The sequence below is a fragment of the Myzus persicae genome, unplaced genomic scaffold (assembly GCF_001856785.1).
Source record: "Myzus persicae strain clone G006 unplaced genomic scaffold, MPER_G0061.0, whole genome shotgun sequence".
In the NCBI taxonomy this organism is placed as follows: Eukaryota; Metazoa; Arthropoda; class Insecta; order Hemiptera; family Aphididae; genus Myzus; species Myzus persicae.
Genome location: NW_019100691.1, coordinates 472,018 through 491,749, shown reverse-complemented (window position 1 = coordinate 491,749; position 19,732 = coordinate 472,018). Strand labels below are relative to the sequence as shown.

General features: G+C 28.1%; 1 protein-coding gene and 1 long non-coding RNA gene across 2 annotated transcripts; one reads left to right on the top strand and one right to left on the bottom strand.

Annotated features, from left to right (window-relative positions):
- Positions 1-3,861: 3,861 nt before the first annotated feature.
- Positions 3,862-4,895, bottom strand: LOC111042139. Its single transcript, XR_002605399.1, has 3 exons — positions 4,732-4,895; positions 4,334-4,450; positions 3,862-4,110 (listed from the first exon to the last, which is right to left on the bottom strand). It is a non-coding gene; the product is annotated as an uncharacterized LOC111042139 (long non-coding RNA).
- A 973-nt stretch (positions 4,896-5,868) lies between these two features.
- LOC111041920 (protein will die slowly) lies at positions 5,869-11,382 on the top strand. The gene is made up of 8 exons (XM_022326377.1): positions 5,869-6,143; positions 6,206-6,302; positions 7,088-7,251; positions 8,976-9,065; positions 9,143-9,282; positions 9,357-9,588; positions 9,655-9,742; positions 10,454-11,382. Exons 1-8 carry the CDS (start codon positions 6,102-6,104, stop codon positions 10,552-10,554), a joined length of 954 nt encoding a protein of 317 aa, XP_022182069.1. The 5' UTR covers positions 5,869-6,101; the 3' UTR covers positions 10,555-11,382.
- The last annotated feature ends 8,350 nt before the right edge of the window (positions 11,383-19,732 follow it).

The window sequence follows — 19,732 nt, the reverse complement described above, 5'->3', positions numbered from 1 at the left end:
AACGTTAACGTCGTTAACATTTACAGCCATGTTATTCATAGATCTTATGGTATATTGCCTTTTAAGACTCTTTAACTTATGCTATAAAATTAAGAGGACGGTATACCCGCATGTGTAGTCTCCGTCTTACAAGAGCATAACATATCACATTTTACGTTCAGCAGATCACGTTTAGTTCTGTTAGCTTAAAAATTAATATTGAATTGACCTCTTATTACAATTAAAGGTAAGATTATTATGGAGGGATTCTCATGGGCTTTTTATTATATTTTTATTTTAAAGAGAGTTATAAGTATTTTAAAATTATAAATTGTTTGTATACCTAACTTAAAATACTCATAACTCTCTTTAAAATAAAAATAGGTATAATAAACAGTGGTGTATTGGTAAATATATTTATAGGTTTACGCACTAATAAAATTTGTATGTACCTTAAAAATATTTTTAATCGCTACACTTGGAACAACTAACTTCAGTTTTTAAATCTTTATATTATCAAATATTTCATTTTGGTAAAAGAAACCTTAACCTACAATATGCAGTATTGATAAATATATAGCTTGGTAAAGGCATTAAAATGATTTACATTTTTAATTTTAATTTTTTTTCAGGGGGGGGACATACTTCATTATAATATACATGAATTTACCTTTTTTTTGTTTTTTTGCTCGTCACTAAAAAATCATCTACCACTATGTTATGATAAAATAGTCAACACAAATAAAATAAAATAAAACATTTATACATCATATATATATTATGAATATATAAACATGATTACAAAATACTTATTTATAAGATAAAGTCAGTACGACGGTTTTGTTTTGCCAATACTTTGATTACTTCCTCAACTTCAACTTCGTGGTGAATATTAAGAGTTGCTAAAATAATATGTTGCCGATATCATTGTGTTCGATATGCGCATGAGCAACGCAATTTTTCCATAGATGATTTGTTATCAATTCACCGCATTATGGTTCTGTAGGCTACGGACGGACCGACCGACATTTTAAGTGAAGCTTCGTAAAATTCGGGACGCTGCTTAATGTTTGTGTATCGATGTATTGTCGAATATTCAAGATGCCTGCATTTAAATAGTAAACAGTACTAATAATAAGTTAATTTTAATTTAATTTAATTTCTATAATTTTTAAATTTTTATTCGTTTCTTAAAATTATTAAAATTTATCACAATGAAAAGGAAAATTAATTTAGGTCGCTCATCGAATATAATAAAACGTCAACGTTTACTCAGATTAAGTCAAAATAACAATGGCTCGCCAGATAACTGCAATAGTAACAGCGATAATAATGATGATAATATAAATAATATATCTATTACCAATAGTGTTGGTAGTATTAATGAAAACAATATTAATAACAACTTTGCATTTAATGATAGTAATTATTCTGTGGTAATATAACAATAATATTCACGATTTCGCTATTGACGAAAATTTAGTTGAACCACGACGTGTTCCATGACGTCGCCGTGAAATTTACCTACTTATATGAATAGTTATGATCAATTAATAGATTATAAAAATGATTCTCACGTTATCATAGGAAATATGAATTTAAAATGTATTAATTATTGTCGTGCCTTGAAATGGTCCAAAGAGCCTGCAGGTTTTTGCTGTTCAGAAGGAAAAGTTGTTTTGGAAGACATTTCTGATCCACCTGAACCCTTAAAAAGTCTCTTAAATTTTTCTAGTGAAAATTCAAAACATTTTTTTGACATGATACGTGTTTATAATTCGGCTTTCCAAATGACATCGTTTGGTGCAACAGAAAATAGACATGGAAATTTCATGCCAACATTTAAAGTTCAAGGTCAAGTCTATCATTTGGTTGGTTCTTTATAACCCACCGGTACAGAAGAACCAACGTTTTTACAGATATATTTTATGGGTGACTCAGAGAATGAAGTGAAAAGGCGTTTGTCTATTGCTCCCAATACAGATAAACAAATACTATATGATTTGCAATATATGTTCCATATAGAAATAATTCGTATAAATCCAATAAATCGGGCCCCTAAAAACGACACCGTCAACATCATAAACGAAAAAGTTTTTCCATGTTAGAAGCTGATAAAAAACTATATTTCCATAGATACACTTACTAATAAAGATGAAGCTATAGATATCCCGACTGAATTTCTTAACTCATTAAAACCATCAGGTCTCCCCTCCCCCCACACAAACTTGATTTAAAAATCGGTGCGCCTATTATTCTCATGCAAAATTATAATACTCCCAAATTGTGCAATGGAACGAGGTTAAAAATATTATCTTTGAAAAAAAACCTTATTGAAGCTGAAATTCTTACCGGCTCAGCGAGTGGTCAAATCGTATATATCCCAAGAATACCAATGATAACAAACGAGTACCCCTTCGAATTTAAACGTGTCCAATTTCCCGTTAAACTTTGTTTTGCTATGTCAATTAATAAGGCACAAGGACAGACAATGAAAGTTGCAGGAATTGACATCAGCGATCCTTGCTTCACTCACGGACAATTGTATGTTGCCTGCTCCCGTGCAAGCTCAGAAAAAAACTTATATATATATGCCCCTGGTGTAAAAACTAATAATATAGTTTATAAAGAAATATTGGTTAATCGGTAGTTATGTAGCATTTTTCCAAAATAATAAAAATTACTTTTCAAAAAGGTAGTTTTATTTTTTAAGTTTAGTATCCTAACCTTAATATGTCTTATCGATAATAATTATGAATTTAAGACGGTAAATGGTAATACATGGCGTTATCTTATTTGTCATGAATTTGTTTTCGGGCAACGTCGGGTAATTCAGCTAGTTGATTATATATATTTATGGGTATAGTGGTATACGCACTAATAAAATTTGTATGTACCTTAAAAATATTTTTAATCGCTACACTCGGAACAACTAACTTCAGTTTTTAAATCTTTTTACTATCAAATATTTCATTTTGGTAAAAGAAACCTTAACTTACAATATATATTTATATTATTATTTATTATATATAATTATCGGCGCATTCTAATTGCGTCCCTAAATTATATTTTGTCCAAGTTGCGTCCGTGGTTTTGTCACGGTACATCTGAGTTGCGTCCGCGGTATTCTCGCGACATGTACGAATTGCGTCCACGGGTTTTTCAACGACTAAGAATAATATTTGATGATTAACTCGTAGATAATCTCGATTATGGATATCTTATCTATAAATTAATTTTATTCGCGTTAGCATCAGTCCATGATAAAATTTATTTTATTTTATTTTTTTATAAATTTTATCATGCAACAGTCGACAGTCACACTTCGACATTCCATGTTCGACAATTTTATTAATCATAGTATTGATGTTAATAAATGTTTTTATGAAGACCTAATGGCTATAAAACCTAACGATGAAAGAGTTGATAATTTTTTTAATTACTTTGAAAAAATTATATTTTGCTGGATAGTAAATTTCAACCATCAATATGGGCCGAGTTTTTAAACTCGTTAATGCGTGCCACCAGCGCATGTGAATCGTTTCACTCGAAATTAAATGGCATGTTTTATTCGTCATAACCTAACATTTTCCAATTTGTTGAAGTATTGAAAAATGTTCAAAATGATATTTATATTAAAATGCGAAGTTCAAATTTAGGAAACAAACGTAGAGAGGATGTAGAAAAAGAAGAATTTATTAAAAATACTATGATTGAATTTAAAAACAAAAATATAACACGTTTTGACTTCGTTCAAAAATTTAATATAACAAATCTATATATATACAACAATTATTTTACAAAATCAACATTACATTTTAAAACAATAAATAATTTATAATATACAATTACAATTTTTAACTACCATTTATACAAATGACAGTCCTCAGTCTGTCAAAGTGGGAAGGGAAAATATGTATAATATTCACCAACTAATCAATTATTAATCGGGATGCAACTCCGATAAATGTCGCGAGAAAAACGCGGACGCAATTCGGATGTGTTGTGCAAAAACAACGGACGCAACTCGGATATCGCGATTTATATTTTCGTATTCTGGGACGCCATTCGTATGCAGCCATAATTATATTGCCTTTAGGTACAGTATACGGGCATACGGATACGGCTATACTGAATAGTGAATAAAATAATATTATAGATATATTACCTATTAATCTATTGGCTATTAGTTATATAGTTATATTTTATGTTTTTTTACATGAAAATGTATAATAGATAACATTATACCTACATTATTATTATTATTAGAATTTAGTAAACCATATGATACATTGATACCAAAAGCCAAATAGAATTTAAATGAGCATAATATTATTAATTTTTTATATCTCACATTTGTATTTTTTGATGTATTCGCTTCATCATTTATCTTTGCTTTCTTCGGTGTGGTGCAAAAAAAATTTGTTGTCTTAAGGGTGATTTTCGATTCCTTTTGTTCATTGGAACTCATCTTAATTCAAATAATACAAATTAATAAATAACATGTGTTTAAACAAACTACATGTGTGTAATTATTGCAAGCTATTGCCAATTATGTTACCACAAAATAATGACCACTCAGTTTTCAAAATGTAAGTAAATTAGGACTTAGGAGTAAGTAATAAGTAATAAAGAATTTCAAAATTAAAACGAACACTAGTGGTCAAGTTACAAAGTACCTACGGGTTATACATTTTACACACTTGTCTCTTAAAAGTTTTACACTTAAATTTTAGAAAATATAAAACTTACTTTTACACAACCATGAACAGTGAGCAGGTCGGTACTTATTGTCAAATGATATTACGATAAGCCGTAAAATCGTACGGCAAAATTCCAGAGGGAAAAAAACCATTATTGCAATGACAATAATTTATAAATAATAAATCATTCAAATGGCCCATGCCTGATTAACACTTAATGGCGTCAATCCGTCAATGGTTACCAAAATGCAAACTTAAAATGCATTACACAGCGTATACAGACTGTTATCTTTAATAGTCAACAGATAATAATTTTTTTAAATTTAAAACATCATAACAATTTTTTCCTATGAATTATTAAATAAGTTTTATTTGGTTTCCGAGTTATTTATAGACTCTATGTCAAAGTTTATAGTTAATATTCAATAACCCACGGTTTAATATATAGATAACATAAAGATGACATAAATCTATGTCTATGTATGCCGTATGGTACTTGGCGTACTTGAATATTTTAGCAATTTAGCCACTAAACTAAATATTTAGTTCAGTGATTACCACGGACTAAGATCACAGGATTCTGTGCTAAGATATCTTAGTCCGTGGTGATTACTGCTCGTAAAAATGTATAGATAATAAATATCCATATCTTTATTGTCTATGTAAAAAGTAGATGAATATTAGAGCCACAGATATATATGAATGTTTAATGTTTATATATCTGTGATTAGAGCTTACGATAAACGAATGGATCTTCGCAGGAAAAAATTTTTGTGTCTATTTATAATATTGCCTACATTTAGCCCCTTTTTTGCAGTTATCAAAATGTGATAACATTGATAAACCGATAACATTATTTTCATTATAAATTATAATATTATTTTCATTATAAATTATAATATTATATTTTATTATATTAATCATAATTAAAATAGTTAATAAGTTATTAAAAAACACAATATCGTAATTTAAAGTTTAAAAATACACAATTGATAAACTGATAAAAATAAATATTTATCATGGAAGTATGGAACGAACGGTTTGTTCGCTTTTGTTCCAAGGACGATGCTGACACTTCATCGGGGAAGAATGCCTACGAGCTGCAACGATTGGACGGCAGTGATCAAAGCTCGGTGTTAATAGGTCCTACGGATGTAAACAAACACGAAACCTAACCAAAACCCGACTAATGGTATAATACTGTAGTTATATACTGGCCCACAACTGTTAGATGTGTCTACCGTCTACAGTGAATTCGGCTTTTAGATAATACCAAAAATAATACCTGTGGTCAGTGGACATAGGGATTTTATTAGTTTATTACCCGAATTCTTGGATCAGGATCGACTCTTCGAACTTACCTATAATTAATTGTGAGCGGCCCTACGTTCCCAGTGCCCTCCCTCACTAGGCCAAAGTATGCAGCCGGCCAGGGATCGAGAAAAATCCTCCAGCAATGTGGTAATAGTGTTTTCCCACGACTTTTATGTTCAAAAAGTTTTAAAGAAATGTTAACATTTTAGAAACCAAATTACTCATTGAAATTTACATTGGCTGGTCACACTAAAGCTGTATCATCAGTGAAGTTCAGTCCTAATGGTGAATGGCTTGCGAGCTCATGTGAGTTGCTTTCTTCCATTTTATATTTGAGTTTGTAATATATTGATGTTTAAATCTGTGTTCCGTATTCAATTGTCCACATTAGTAACTAAGATTCGACTTAAATGCTCTACAACGCCTTATACATAATAATATGTTTTATGTTCACATTATTAACAAACTATAAATAATAATCATTATATGAATGTAAAATTATTTGGTGTTAAAAAGAACTCGATTGCAGATTTTCAATTATAGTACATTCACCTCTTTAAGATTCATTATAATTCTATATTATGATTGCTAATAGATTAACATAATATTATAGGAGCCACTTTTATATTTTATAGACAAAATGTACTATAATTAAATGTATTAACTTATTCCGATATTAATAAATTACATACCTCCGATATTGTCATTATTAACATGGAAAATAAAACTCTGACTTAAAGACAAATAATAATACATGCAATTTTTTTCACCGATGCAAGTTGGGATCAATCAAATGGTAAAATAAACAATGCAGTATAGTTTGTTTATAATGTGTAAATAGTATAAAAGAACTTAAAAATTAGCGGGAGTATAATTTTGTAACGGACTGATAATAGACAAGTCACCAAAATCTTACTCTTCAATAAATTATTGTCTTTTTTAAATTACCTATGTAAAATATATTTGGTTTCACAATGAATATTTTTGCATTGTATTCTAATGAACACATTTTTAATTATAGTTTGTGTATTTAATAATTTTGATTATGTAAAAATATTACAACAATTCAATATTTTAATTATTAATTATAGCTGCTGATAAATTGATTAAAATTTGGGGTGCTTATGATGGCAAGTTTGAAAAGTCTATTGCTGGACACAAGTTAGGAATCAGTGACGTCAGTTGGTCATCAGATAGTCGTCTTTTAGTATCTGCATCCGATGATAAGACATTAAAAGTTTGGGAATTAAGTTCGGTAAGAATTTATTTCATAATAATTGTTTAACTTACTAACCTAATCATAAATAGTATAAGATGTTTCACTTTTATTTATTTTTTAGAAAACATCAAACCTGCATGTGTTGTATCCTTCTAGCAAACACACAAAATAACTAATTGTGTTTAATTCAGCAGAACCAATTTTGTGTTGTCCATATTAAAGTGATCTGACTTATTATAAAACTTAAATTTAAGTAAATTATCCGTTTTTGTGTGTTGGATTTTTTACAATATATCAATTTCTTTGCAAGTATTATAAAAAGGTTTAAGTACAAATACACAAAATATTTTTAACTTTATAATTTATATTAGGTTAATTTACTCTAATATTACAGCTAACAACCCAATATTGGTTCTGCTGAATCCAAATTTGCTGAATTGTTAATTGACAGAGACAACTTAATGTTTGGTTATCCATCCCAACACAAACACTCTGTCAACTACTTGTAAAAACCTTGCTATGATAAAAGATAAAGTATGATAGTTTAACTGAGCTTGGCCTAAAACAATATACAATGGACATATAAATATTCATGTTGGCATTATACCTTTAGTTGTAGTCGTAAATATCAGTAACTGCCTAGTTAAGTTAATTATTTGTATTCAATTATCGCACTTCATCAAATACAAGCAATCATAAACAATTTCTATACTAATTAATTTAGAAATTACTTAGCCTCATTTTTACATCCCAACTTTTCTAACCTGAGTTTGTTTTTTTATACCTAGAAAGGTTTTTATATGTAATTGACAGAGTATTTTTATTGAGATATCACTAATTTTTTTATTACAATTTTTGATATTGTTAACCTGTTTCTTTTTATCGAGTAAAAGATAGCGGTGATGAAATATCTTTGTTGTTTGTGTGTCACAGCAACTCACAGGCCACAGACAACAAAGCATAACTTTGATACTGTAATGCGATAAAATAAAATATGTATGTACAGTGTAGACTCATGTTCATCGTTCAAATATTGTGATGTACACAATGAGTCAAAATATTATTATTATCCCCAATATCACGCACTGTTCATATAGTGATTGCAACCAATGTGCAGCAACAATTTTGCATAGTCCGATAGTCGGAAGAGGAAATATGCAACGCTGCTTTCAATATATACATTGTTGAATTATTGTAAAAAAATTGAGTTTTTTTTAATAACTATGCAAATACTTTTGCATATTACTCAGGCTGTAACTCTCCAATCAACTTGAAATTTATTAAAGTATCATCACATAGCACACTGAATAACCCATGTGAATGTCAAGTCATTCAGTTAATTAGCATAGGCTACAAAGAGGTCGGAATTTTAATATAAATTGCAATGGTAGTGAGTGATATAATTTGAAGGGAATAAAAAAATCTTTCTATTAGATTTAGTTTAGTATTTGTTATATCTAACAAAAAAATTATCTAAATGTTTAAAAAACAATTTCCTTTGTTTAATATTTTAAAAATTCTACAACTAAATAAAATATATAGATTGACAACAAAATTGAACATCAATGAGCGTTACAAAGACATTTGGATGGATGAATGATAACCTTTTTTATTAAGTGTCGCGACTAATTGTGACAGAAATATGGATTATATTTGATAGTTAAATTATAAATTATTAGAATTGAATTGTTGAAAAGGCTTAACAAATTTAAAATGTATTTAATTCAATCAATAAACCACTTGATTATTTTATTTTTTAGTCAAAATGTGTCAAGACACTTAAAGGCCATAGTAACTATGTTTTTTGTTGCAATTTTAATCCACAATCAAATCTAATAGCTTCTGGTTCTGTAAGTTTAAATATTTAGTAACAGTAAAAAATCTATTTTTAAACACTTTGTTTTATATAATTTGATGATTTCTCTAGTTTGATGAAAGTGTACGAATTTGGGAAGTAAAAAGTGGTAAGTGTCTGAAAACACTTCCTGCGCATTCTGATCCAGTTAGTGCCGTTCATTTTAATAGAGATGGATCCCTTGTGGTTTCTAGTAGTTACGATGGTTTATGGTAATATTAAAAAAAAAATTCCCTTGTTCATTTTTATGCGTTTTATAAATTTATATGTTTTGTTTTTACTTAAGTCGGATTTGGGATACTGCCAGCGGTCAATGTTTAAAAACACTTATTGACGATGACAATCCACCAGTTTCATTTGTAAAATTCTCTCCTAATGGAAAGTACATCTTGGCGGCTACTCTTGATAATACACTAAAATTATGGGATTATACAAAAGGAAAATGTTTAAAAACTTATGTTGGCCATAAAAATGAGAAATACTGTATATTTGCAAATTTTTCTGTGACAGGTGGAAAGGCAAGTGTTACATGCATACATTAAACATTAAGTATATGCTTATTATGTTTGTTTATATAATTTTAGTGGATAGTTTCTGGATCTGAAGACAATATGGTATATATTTGGAATTTACAATCAAAAGAAATTGTACAGAAATTACAAGGTCATACAGGTAAACTTATTTAAAATTCATATTCAAGTTATAGTTTTTGCCATAATACTTTTTAAACTTAGGCATAATACTACATATCTCAGCATTTGTTATCTTAGAATATAAAATTAAACAATTTTTGATTTTCTCTACTCTAAAAAAAAATGTAGCTAACAAAGAAGATATTTATTTTCAATAAGGTAAATAACCTAGATTCAAAAATGTTGCATCTTAAGTCTTATTGACAAAAACAAAAATAGTCAAGCTTAACCTGCAGTTTGGTACTAAATAAAAGGTTTGGTTCAATGTTGAACAAATTGTACAATTAAAGTTTAACATCATGCTGAATTATTTGATTTTAAAAAAATGCTATAAAAGGTCTATTCCAGACCAAATTTTTGAGTTTGACTCACGTCTATAGTTCTTACCATTTAGTTTCATAATATTTATATAGTGATAGTTTGTTTCTCTCTAATTTTTAAACTAACAAAAAGCTATAAGTGAAGTGCTGAGCATAAATTTGGTTTGTTACGCCTTGTAAGACAGAAACCAACAGAAAAAAAGGTATTTTTAATTTAAATTTATGAAAGAGAGAGAGAGAAGGTGAGCAGTACAGTTTATTAGTAATTGATGAAAGACATACAAGCCTCTGCTGTAGTCGGGGAGGGTACAACAAACATTTAAGTATAGAACCCGTAAACACCATCTAACTTGTTTAAAATTGGTTTTCAGATGTAGTTTTGTGTACTTCATGCCATCCAACAGCAAATATAATTGCTTCAGCAGCCTTAGAAAATGACAAGACAATAAAACTATGGAAAAGTGATACTTAAAGTTTAATTTAAAGCTTGAATATTATTTTGTATAATTTGTATAAAGGGAATGGTTATATTCTCCTGTCTTGTGACTAAGTCTTATTTTTATTGTAATCTACTGTACAATTATCAACAGTAATAGTAATAGTTAAATCATTATTTTTAGTATTTTTTTCTTATTTTCTTGCTCAAAACTCAAATACTGTTTACAAAAAGAGAAAATTAGAATTTCATTACCTTCAAAAATAATTTGCATCATAGTAAATTATCTACAATGTTCAAAAAATGTGTATTGTACAAAATAATAAACATGACTGCTATATCATAGGTAAGATACTAGGATTATAAATACTAAATGTATGAAATATTTATATAGGTATACTGTAGTATGATTTCAACTTAGATTTTTAAATTTCATTTCACTTTAAGTTTATATGGACTGAAATAACTATTTGTTCACTATCAATAATTTAAAAAATCAAAACTGTTAATGAATATATCCAAATATTAATTTAATTTTTAAATTATTTACAAAATTAACGTATTGCAGTTTGTATATTTTATAAAGACTATTTGTTGACGAGTAAATTATTTTGTAATTTTATAAAGTGTGAAGTATTTTTCCAAAACTATTTATTGTGATTTTGAAACTTGAAACTTAAAGTACATAATTCTAGAAACAGAAATAAAATGAATTAAAAATGGTATTTTAAGTTCTCGAGTACCACTTAAATTTATTCTTGTGCTTACTTGATGAAGATATTTTGAAAATCAAGTAGTTATTTTAACCAAATGTATAATATTATTTACTGTGTATTAAAATAAACCAAATTCCTAAAATTTTAACTAATATTTATCATTAAAAAAAAATGTACTCCAATAAAAAAGAAAAATGGGAGATTTGCTCTAATGTATAGTAGTGATGAGTGTACCTTATCATTGAAAAGTCGAATTAAGGTTCAATTTTTTTTTTTATATTCCACTAATAACAACTTATGAGGAACCTTGTATACAATTTTCAAGCTTTTTGACTGAATGAAAAATTGTATAGACATATATAATATAGAACAAAAGAAAATCGAAATATTTTGGAAATTATACCATGTATTAAATATTTTCATGAAAACCAAAAACCTTTAGTAAACATTTCAAGTACCATTATCATTATTTGTTTTTAAGGAGGCGTACCAAATAAACAAAATCGACTTTGTGTAAAAATTCTAGTTTTTTTTATTGCTATGAAAAATGATATGAATTTTTTATTGTGACAAAGGTGATGCCACGGTGTAGATAGTATTATCTTTATCGTAGGTGATGCATACAAATATGAAAAAAATAAGTAAAATATGTATTTAGAACAAATTATACTTACATTTTAAAGTTTGTAGATTGAGCGAAAAATTTTGTATCGATAATAATTTTAAAAAAGCAAATAAAACTCGAATTATTCTTTCATAAATAAATAGTTCAAAAAGATATGGAATACTTCGAAAATATTTTGGTGCATAGAAATATTGCTCATATAAACATTCAGTGAAAAGGTCATCTATATACGGTTATTTTTTTTAGAGTTACACTAAAAATCAAAATTTGACCCCCAAGTACCAACTAGATTCACTTTACTACCAGAAAAGGTGATGTTAAAGAAAATTGAAGCATTTTCTTGCCCCTATAGGTAAATACAAACATAAAAAAAAAACAACACAACTTTGAAAAATCAATATAATTGATAGCTCCGTTCAAAATCTAAAATTAACAAGGGAACATGGACGCCCGCGGACAAATGCATTGCAAAAAATAAAAATACAAACTTCAGGTCAATCAGTTAATTAGTTTAGGTTACAGAGGAGTCAGACTATTTTTGTAATAAATTATAATATTAGTGAGTGATATAATTTGAAAGGAATAAAAAAATCTTTGTATTAGATTAAGTTAACATTTAGTACAGCAAATACCTATATTTGTTGTATCTAACAAACAAATGATCTAAATATTTAAAAAATAAGCTGAATTTTCTTTGTGTAATATTTTAAAAATTCCTTTACTAAATAAAATTTAATGAATGACATCAAGATTGAACATCAATGACCATTACAACAACATTTGGATGGATGAATAACAACATTTTTTTCTAAGTGTCGCGACCAATTGTTACAAAAATATTCATTATATTTAATAGTTAAATCATACAACAGAGACTGTAGACTATAATCTCTAGATTCATACACTCTAAAAACTACCCATAAGTCATAATAATTATACCCTGTTTCAAAAGAGAACATACCAGGCGGCCACGGGCAAAACCGGTTTTCTTATGTAAATCTGGTTTATGCTCTTCTGAAACAGTGTATAGCTCTTTAAAGAACGGCTATTCAGAAGTTACCTCGAGATAGTGTTTCTAAGTTTAAAACTGTTCATATTAAAATATCGATTGAGAGTTAAATTGATAAAAAAAAAAATTGGAAGGTTAACATGGGTGCTAGCAAGCAAACGTATTTTAAAAAGCGAAACAAAAATATCAATTAAATGTTAATTTAATGAAAAAATTAGGAGAGGAACACGTACGCCCACATAAAAATGCATTTCAAGAAGCAAAAAAAATAAATCCGGTTAAATGATATATCTAACAGGGAGGTACATACAATATGCCAACACGGAGACTGCTGCAGACTTTAATCTCCAGATTCATAAATCCAAAAAACAACTCGTAAGTCAGGCGCGGATCTAGAACTTATTTACGGGGGGGGGGGGCATCTTAAATAAAATTTCAGCCTTTAAGTCTGATAAAAACATTGTTCATACTATTTAAGCTAATAGGTAAATATTAATATTTAATTCCAGTTTATCAGTACAATAATTAGATAAGTTATTTAAATGGTTTAATTAATAATGATACGTAGGTAATATAAAATAAATAATAATTAATAATAAAATATAATAAATATTAAAAAATGATCACAGAACAAAATCCATTCGTCTTTTAGATTTGGCAAATTCGTCAATTACTTCTTCACAGTCAACACTAATATTTCTATGACAATTAAGTAATGCAAGTCCATTTAAGCGCTCTTCGGATATTCTTGATCGCATCCAAGTTTTTAGTCGGCGAAGAGAAGAAAAATTTCGTTCCGCAGTTGCTGAAGTGGCCGGTAATGTTAAGAGTATAAGAAAAAAATTATAAATAATTGGAAAGGTTTCGGAATCACATCTTTCAAAAGCTTCTAATGATGTTTTTGGAATTTCTTTTTCATTTGTCCAATATGTATGCCATAATTGAATCTCTCCTTCAAAATATTTTTTCACGAGGTCTTCCGATAAGTTCAAATTTATAGATATTAATTCACAAAATTGTGCCATCATTTTGTTAATTTTATTTTGGATTTCTTTTTGGTTGTTAAAAACTTCTTTATTATGAATAAAAGTTGGTAAAATTATATCTAAATCAAGCACTGACACTGATTTTTCATCAAATCTGTACTCAAGGTCGGTAATTAAGTCATCTAAAAATGGAATAAACAAAACGATACGAAAATAATCTTCTGGTTTTTTAGTTGGTGGATTAGCTCTTTTAGTCATTTGTTTTGTTATTCTTGGGATTTTAATATCGTCATCAATTCCTATTTTTTCCAAACATTGTATACTATTATTAAAAATTAAATTAAAATTTTCAGCACTGTTTTTCCGTTTTTCTTTTAAAACAATAAGTACATTATTTATTAATTTAGAAGCCGAAAATTTATCTAGACTTTTTGATTGCAACATTCTACTTATTGGTGCAGTTATTGAAAATATATCGGACATAAGATTTAATGTTAAAATAAATTCCGCACTTGACAATGATTTTATTAGAATCGACGCTTTTGAGGACGTTTCAAGATCGTCTCATTCAGATATTTTATCTAATGCTTCAATAATTAAAACCAAATTCGAAGAAAACTGCATAATGGAATCATGTTTTTCGACCCACCTAGTTTCACATAAAGACTTTAATGAACTATTTAAAATATTTTTTAAAACAAAATTTTTTTTTGCTGAAGTATTGAAAAAACTTACTACTTCTTTAATAATTCCAAATGCATTTCTAACAAATGTTTGTTTACAATCTTTTATTATTGACAAATTTAGAGCATGACTAAAACATGAACATTTTATAGCAAATTTCATTTGAGATTGTAATAATTTAATTGCACCGCATTTTTCAGATTGCATCACAGAACACCCATCTGTAGTTATTCCTATACAATTATTCATAGGTAATCCTAAATTTTCTAAAACATGTATAACAGTTTTTCCTATTATTTTTCCGGTCATTTTTGGTTCAGTATTGACCCTAGATTTATCGTAGTTATTTTTATGACAGTCTATAAATCTAATAAAATCTTCATTTATAGTTTTGTCGTATACGTATCGTAAAACTATAACCAGTTGTGAAGTTTTAGATATATCAGTTGTTTCATCGAAAATTACGCTAAAATATTTTGCTTTATTTACTTTGTTCAATACATTTTTTAAAATTATATTTCCAATTATCGAAATAAGAATATTTTGAGTCGTTTTACTGATATAAGTAGCTGTTGCTTCAGCATTTTTTAAATGATTTTCTAATGCGATATCTCCAGATAATATCTTAAACTTTATAAGCTCTCTAAAATTTCCTTCGTTCTCTAATGGGTTATCAGATAGATCATTAACGCTTCCATCATCGCGATGACCACGTAAAGCAATATTTTGCCGCCCGAGAAAAATCAAACTTTCAACTATAGGTTTTAGTCTAGATCTATTTTCTTGAACTTGTTTTATGCGCTGTGAATTTATTTGGTTTACTACTTCTAGCTCTGGATTATTATACGATTTTAAAAATTGTTTTCCGTTCAGTACACAATTTTTATGGTACAAATTATAATTATTATCATGCGTTTCGAGGTAACCATCCTTTCCCAATAACTTAGCGAATTTCTTTAAAGGTTCAACTACTAAATACTAAAAACTACTTTAATGGAGTAAGGTTATTAAATCGATGACCAGTTTTATTGTGAAAAATAGAACAGTAAATACAAAATAATCCACTTTCTGAAGGCAAAAGAACAAGCCAGAAATATTTATTTATATGTCCATGTTTCAAAAATCGTTTACGAAGAACTCCATTTTTTGTGTGGCTTGAATAAGGAAAATTGTAACCTATTGGTGGTTTCCAATGGTTTTAAAGTAACTGTTTTTTAGTAAAATCATCAATTGTTGATTTTGAACTTAATACGATCCCTATATCTATAATTATATTTTCTACAGTACCTTTGTTTTGATTTAATGTTGGATCTATGCCTACATTTTTCATTGGTTGATTTGACGAAATGGGATCTGGGTCGTCTACCATTTCATTGTCTTCAATGAAACATTTTTTTTTAAGAAAATTTTGCATAAAATCGGCACTACGCTTTGACATTTTAATAAAATAACAATACAATTATACACGTGTCACGTTTGATGTTGATTATCGACAGTTACAGCGACTATGTGCGTATTGTATCGCACCAATATGTCAACTATAACAAATTATCAATACACAATAAAAATCGTCCATAATAAAATAGATAGGTACTACAAGCAGCCAGACATTTTATTGCATCAAACAAGTTTAAATATTCGATTAGATTATTAGATTAGCTTTTTGACGGCGGCCGATAAAAATGGACACGGCGGTAACGCTATCGGCAAAACAGATGCATTTTATCGTATGCCGAAAATAGATATAATAGAAAATTCACCAGAGTCTCCTGGCCCCTTGCCCCTTGCCCCCCCCCCCCTTGGATCCGCGCCTGTCTTAAGTGACGTTAATTATATTTATATAGCATGTTTTTCGTAGAAACGTAAAAAATATGAATAATTCCAATTTTATGTAACTAGTTGATCGACTACTGTGCAATTTTTTAAACCATACCCAATTCACTTCTGAAAATGTCTAGAAAAGAGTAAGTTTTAAGACTGTGGTCTGGGAGCCTTGATAATAATATACATATAATATCAATACAAGTGTATAATATAATTTATTACACTATATTATAATCAAAAATAATAATTAAGGTAAAGTAAAATATTGTATGCCTATAGGTTTTTCAAGACTATGGTATAGACGGTATAGTACTATAATCAACGATAATACAGATGTAAATACTAATAAATATATTTAAAATATAAAGATACATAAATAGGTATACTTCATGGGTGGCCATTTTTGGCCTACCAGGCAATTTTTAAAAGGGGCCCCACATGAAAAAAAAGTTGCTCGCAAGTACAGATGAATTATATTACCTACAATATCAAAACAAAATATTGGACGTGTATGATTTGTCTGTTATGGCAATATTAACATCTAGAAAATCCATAAAATATACTATAACAACATCTATTTTCCATTATCAATTATTAATTAAGTACATCTAATTATAAAAGTTTAGTGTTTAAGTTAGGCTTTTACACTTTGAATAATGTTGAAAATTATGAATGTAATAGACACATTAAGAAACACAATTTGTGTTTTAAAAATATTAGAAAATTTATTTGACAACCCCTACTTATTTTATACTGCTAAATGCTATTAAGTGTAAACATTATACTAAGATACCTATAAAATATATAGTGTCTTTTAGTTAATATTCTACATGAATACATGATTATATTATAATTATCATAATAATTAATAAGCACCTATATTATATATTTAGTGATGGTTGGCAACGAATAAAAACTAACGAATAATTATTCGATACCTAGTTTTTCCAAATAAGTTATTCAAATAATCAGTACGACAAATATTTGAATTATTATTCGAATATATTTTCAAAAGCAAATTCGATCTAGTTACCTAGTACTTTTGGTAGGTCAAAATTAAAAATCCTCCAGTACTTTTAAAATAATTGCAGAAAAAAAAGAAAATTTGTCAAAATTGTTTGGTAACCTTGGTTAAACTGTCTTCACTTCAATTGTATTTGATTAGTTTGAGTTGTTTTCCTACAAATGTCAATAAAAAAATTATTTGTCCGGTTAAAAAGATAAAAATGTAATAGGTATATACTATATAAGTTTTTATTATAGCTAAAATATTAACGATACATAGGAATGATTATTGTTTATAAGCATTTAAAGTTCAAATGTTGACAAAACCAGTGTTAATTAATAATTTGTAGTTTAAAACTTAAAAAATAAAAGATTATAATATAAAATAATATAATATTTCAAATTTTAAATTTCTTGTGTGATTATATAATACTAATGTGTCATTGCGTTAACCATAAAAAGGCTCCATTCCCAAAATACGAAGGGGGGCCCACCGGGAAATGCCCGGTTGGCCGGCAGGCCTATCCGCCCATGGTATACTTACATTGTTTTAAATACTTCGACCAAACCTAATGTGTTACCCGATATAGGTATAGAATCTATAGGCAAAATTAGTACCTACGTATAATTGGCGTGGTAAAACAAAGACGGAGTTTGGATTGTTTGGGCTCGTGTATTTCATAAATTACGCTTTTGGGAGTAAAAATATGTAGGTACCTATATGTTTTTAAGACCTCCAGTTAACAGATTGGTAATAAATATTTAATATAAGTCCCAAAAGTAAATGTAAGCCTTAAAATAATATGAAAACAAACTTACGCTTAAATATTGACTCTTCCGGTGATCACTAAAGCCATATATATATATTGTCTTTATTCTATGACTATAGCTGTGCCAATCTATAAGCCACCGCCGAACTAACACTTAATACTTATCTCTATCCGTTTTCATGTCGTTCCGAACTGAAACTTAAAAGTATCGAGATATTTTATGAAAATAACCTGAACGTTACGAATTATGAGAGTACCACCCACATGTTATATTAAATATATCTTAACGACCCGTTCGACTATTGATGTAATATTTTTTTTTTGTTCATTGAAATTATTACAATTGTAAATCATCTCCAATGAATGGTGACAATTGGCGATTTCCATAGATTACAGATATTATAAAGTATAAGCCCATAGATCTTGTACTAGGAATGTAATTGTATGTTTCTTTTTATAGCTTCTTGTATTTAGTAAATAATAATAGATGTACGATATTGAGTTTTCGAAAATTAATTTATTGATTTGTATTAATACCTACTTTCCACAAGCAGGGCTTGAAATCAAAATCAAAATTTCTGATTTAAATTAAAAATAAAATATTGAATATTCATATTATAATTTTATGAATTTTATATTGTTCCACAAGATTGAATAAAAATAAAATTTTTGATTAGATTTTGTTCATCATTTTCATTTTTTTTTCGAATTTTAATTCTGTTTAATTCTAATTTCTAACCGCGAGAAACCAGTTCTTGTTCCAGCGGCTGTGTAACAAGCCTACTAAAACAAAATATTAGTTATTTATCATCAGACATTACCTACATAATATGATCAACATTATAGACCTAAAAAATGTATATAAATGTTAAAATATAATTCATATATTTTTAACATTAACTTTTTATTTTTTTCAGAAAAAATAATGCTCTTCTCATTACTCTGGATTCTTAGATGAACCAATCCATTTAGTCAATTTTCCCCCGTAGAGTTTCTCAAATATGACTTCATATGTTCCAAGGTGAAATGCTCCATTCTACACTGGCAACTGTAAAAGGCAACGCAGTGCCAATTTTCAAATATTGGTATACTTAAGGGGACAGTGAGTCATCACAACAATTATTGCATCAATAAATGTGCAAGGTGCCAAGGTAGTTTATCTGCGGCTATCCATATTTCTTTCCGCAGTAGTGCTTCTTTATAAAAAAATATTGCCATATGAGATTATTACGATTATGGATTAGCCACTGTTTTGAATATCACTTGTTCATTTTAATGTACTCTTTGTTGATTCTACCGATAGACCAGATAACGAGGTAAAACTTCTGAAAACTTGTTTGAATTCGTTACTTGAGAAAATAAGATCGATCGGGCCAAATTTTAAGATATTTAATTTGAATTTTGAACAGGTAATCAATATTTTAAATAATCAGACAAAATTTTAGTTAAGTGGCCAGATCAATTCTTAAGTGGACAATACTAAATTCAAATCACTTTTGAAAAGTAAACATTTGTTTAACCTCAAAGTTGTATATATTAAAAAAAACTGTTTCCTAATAATTAATATCTTCTACTATATTAATTATCTAGTATTT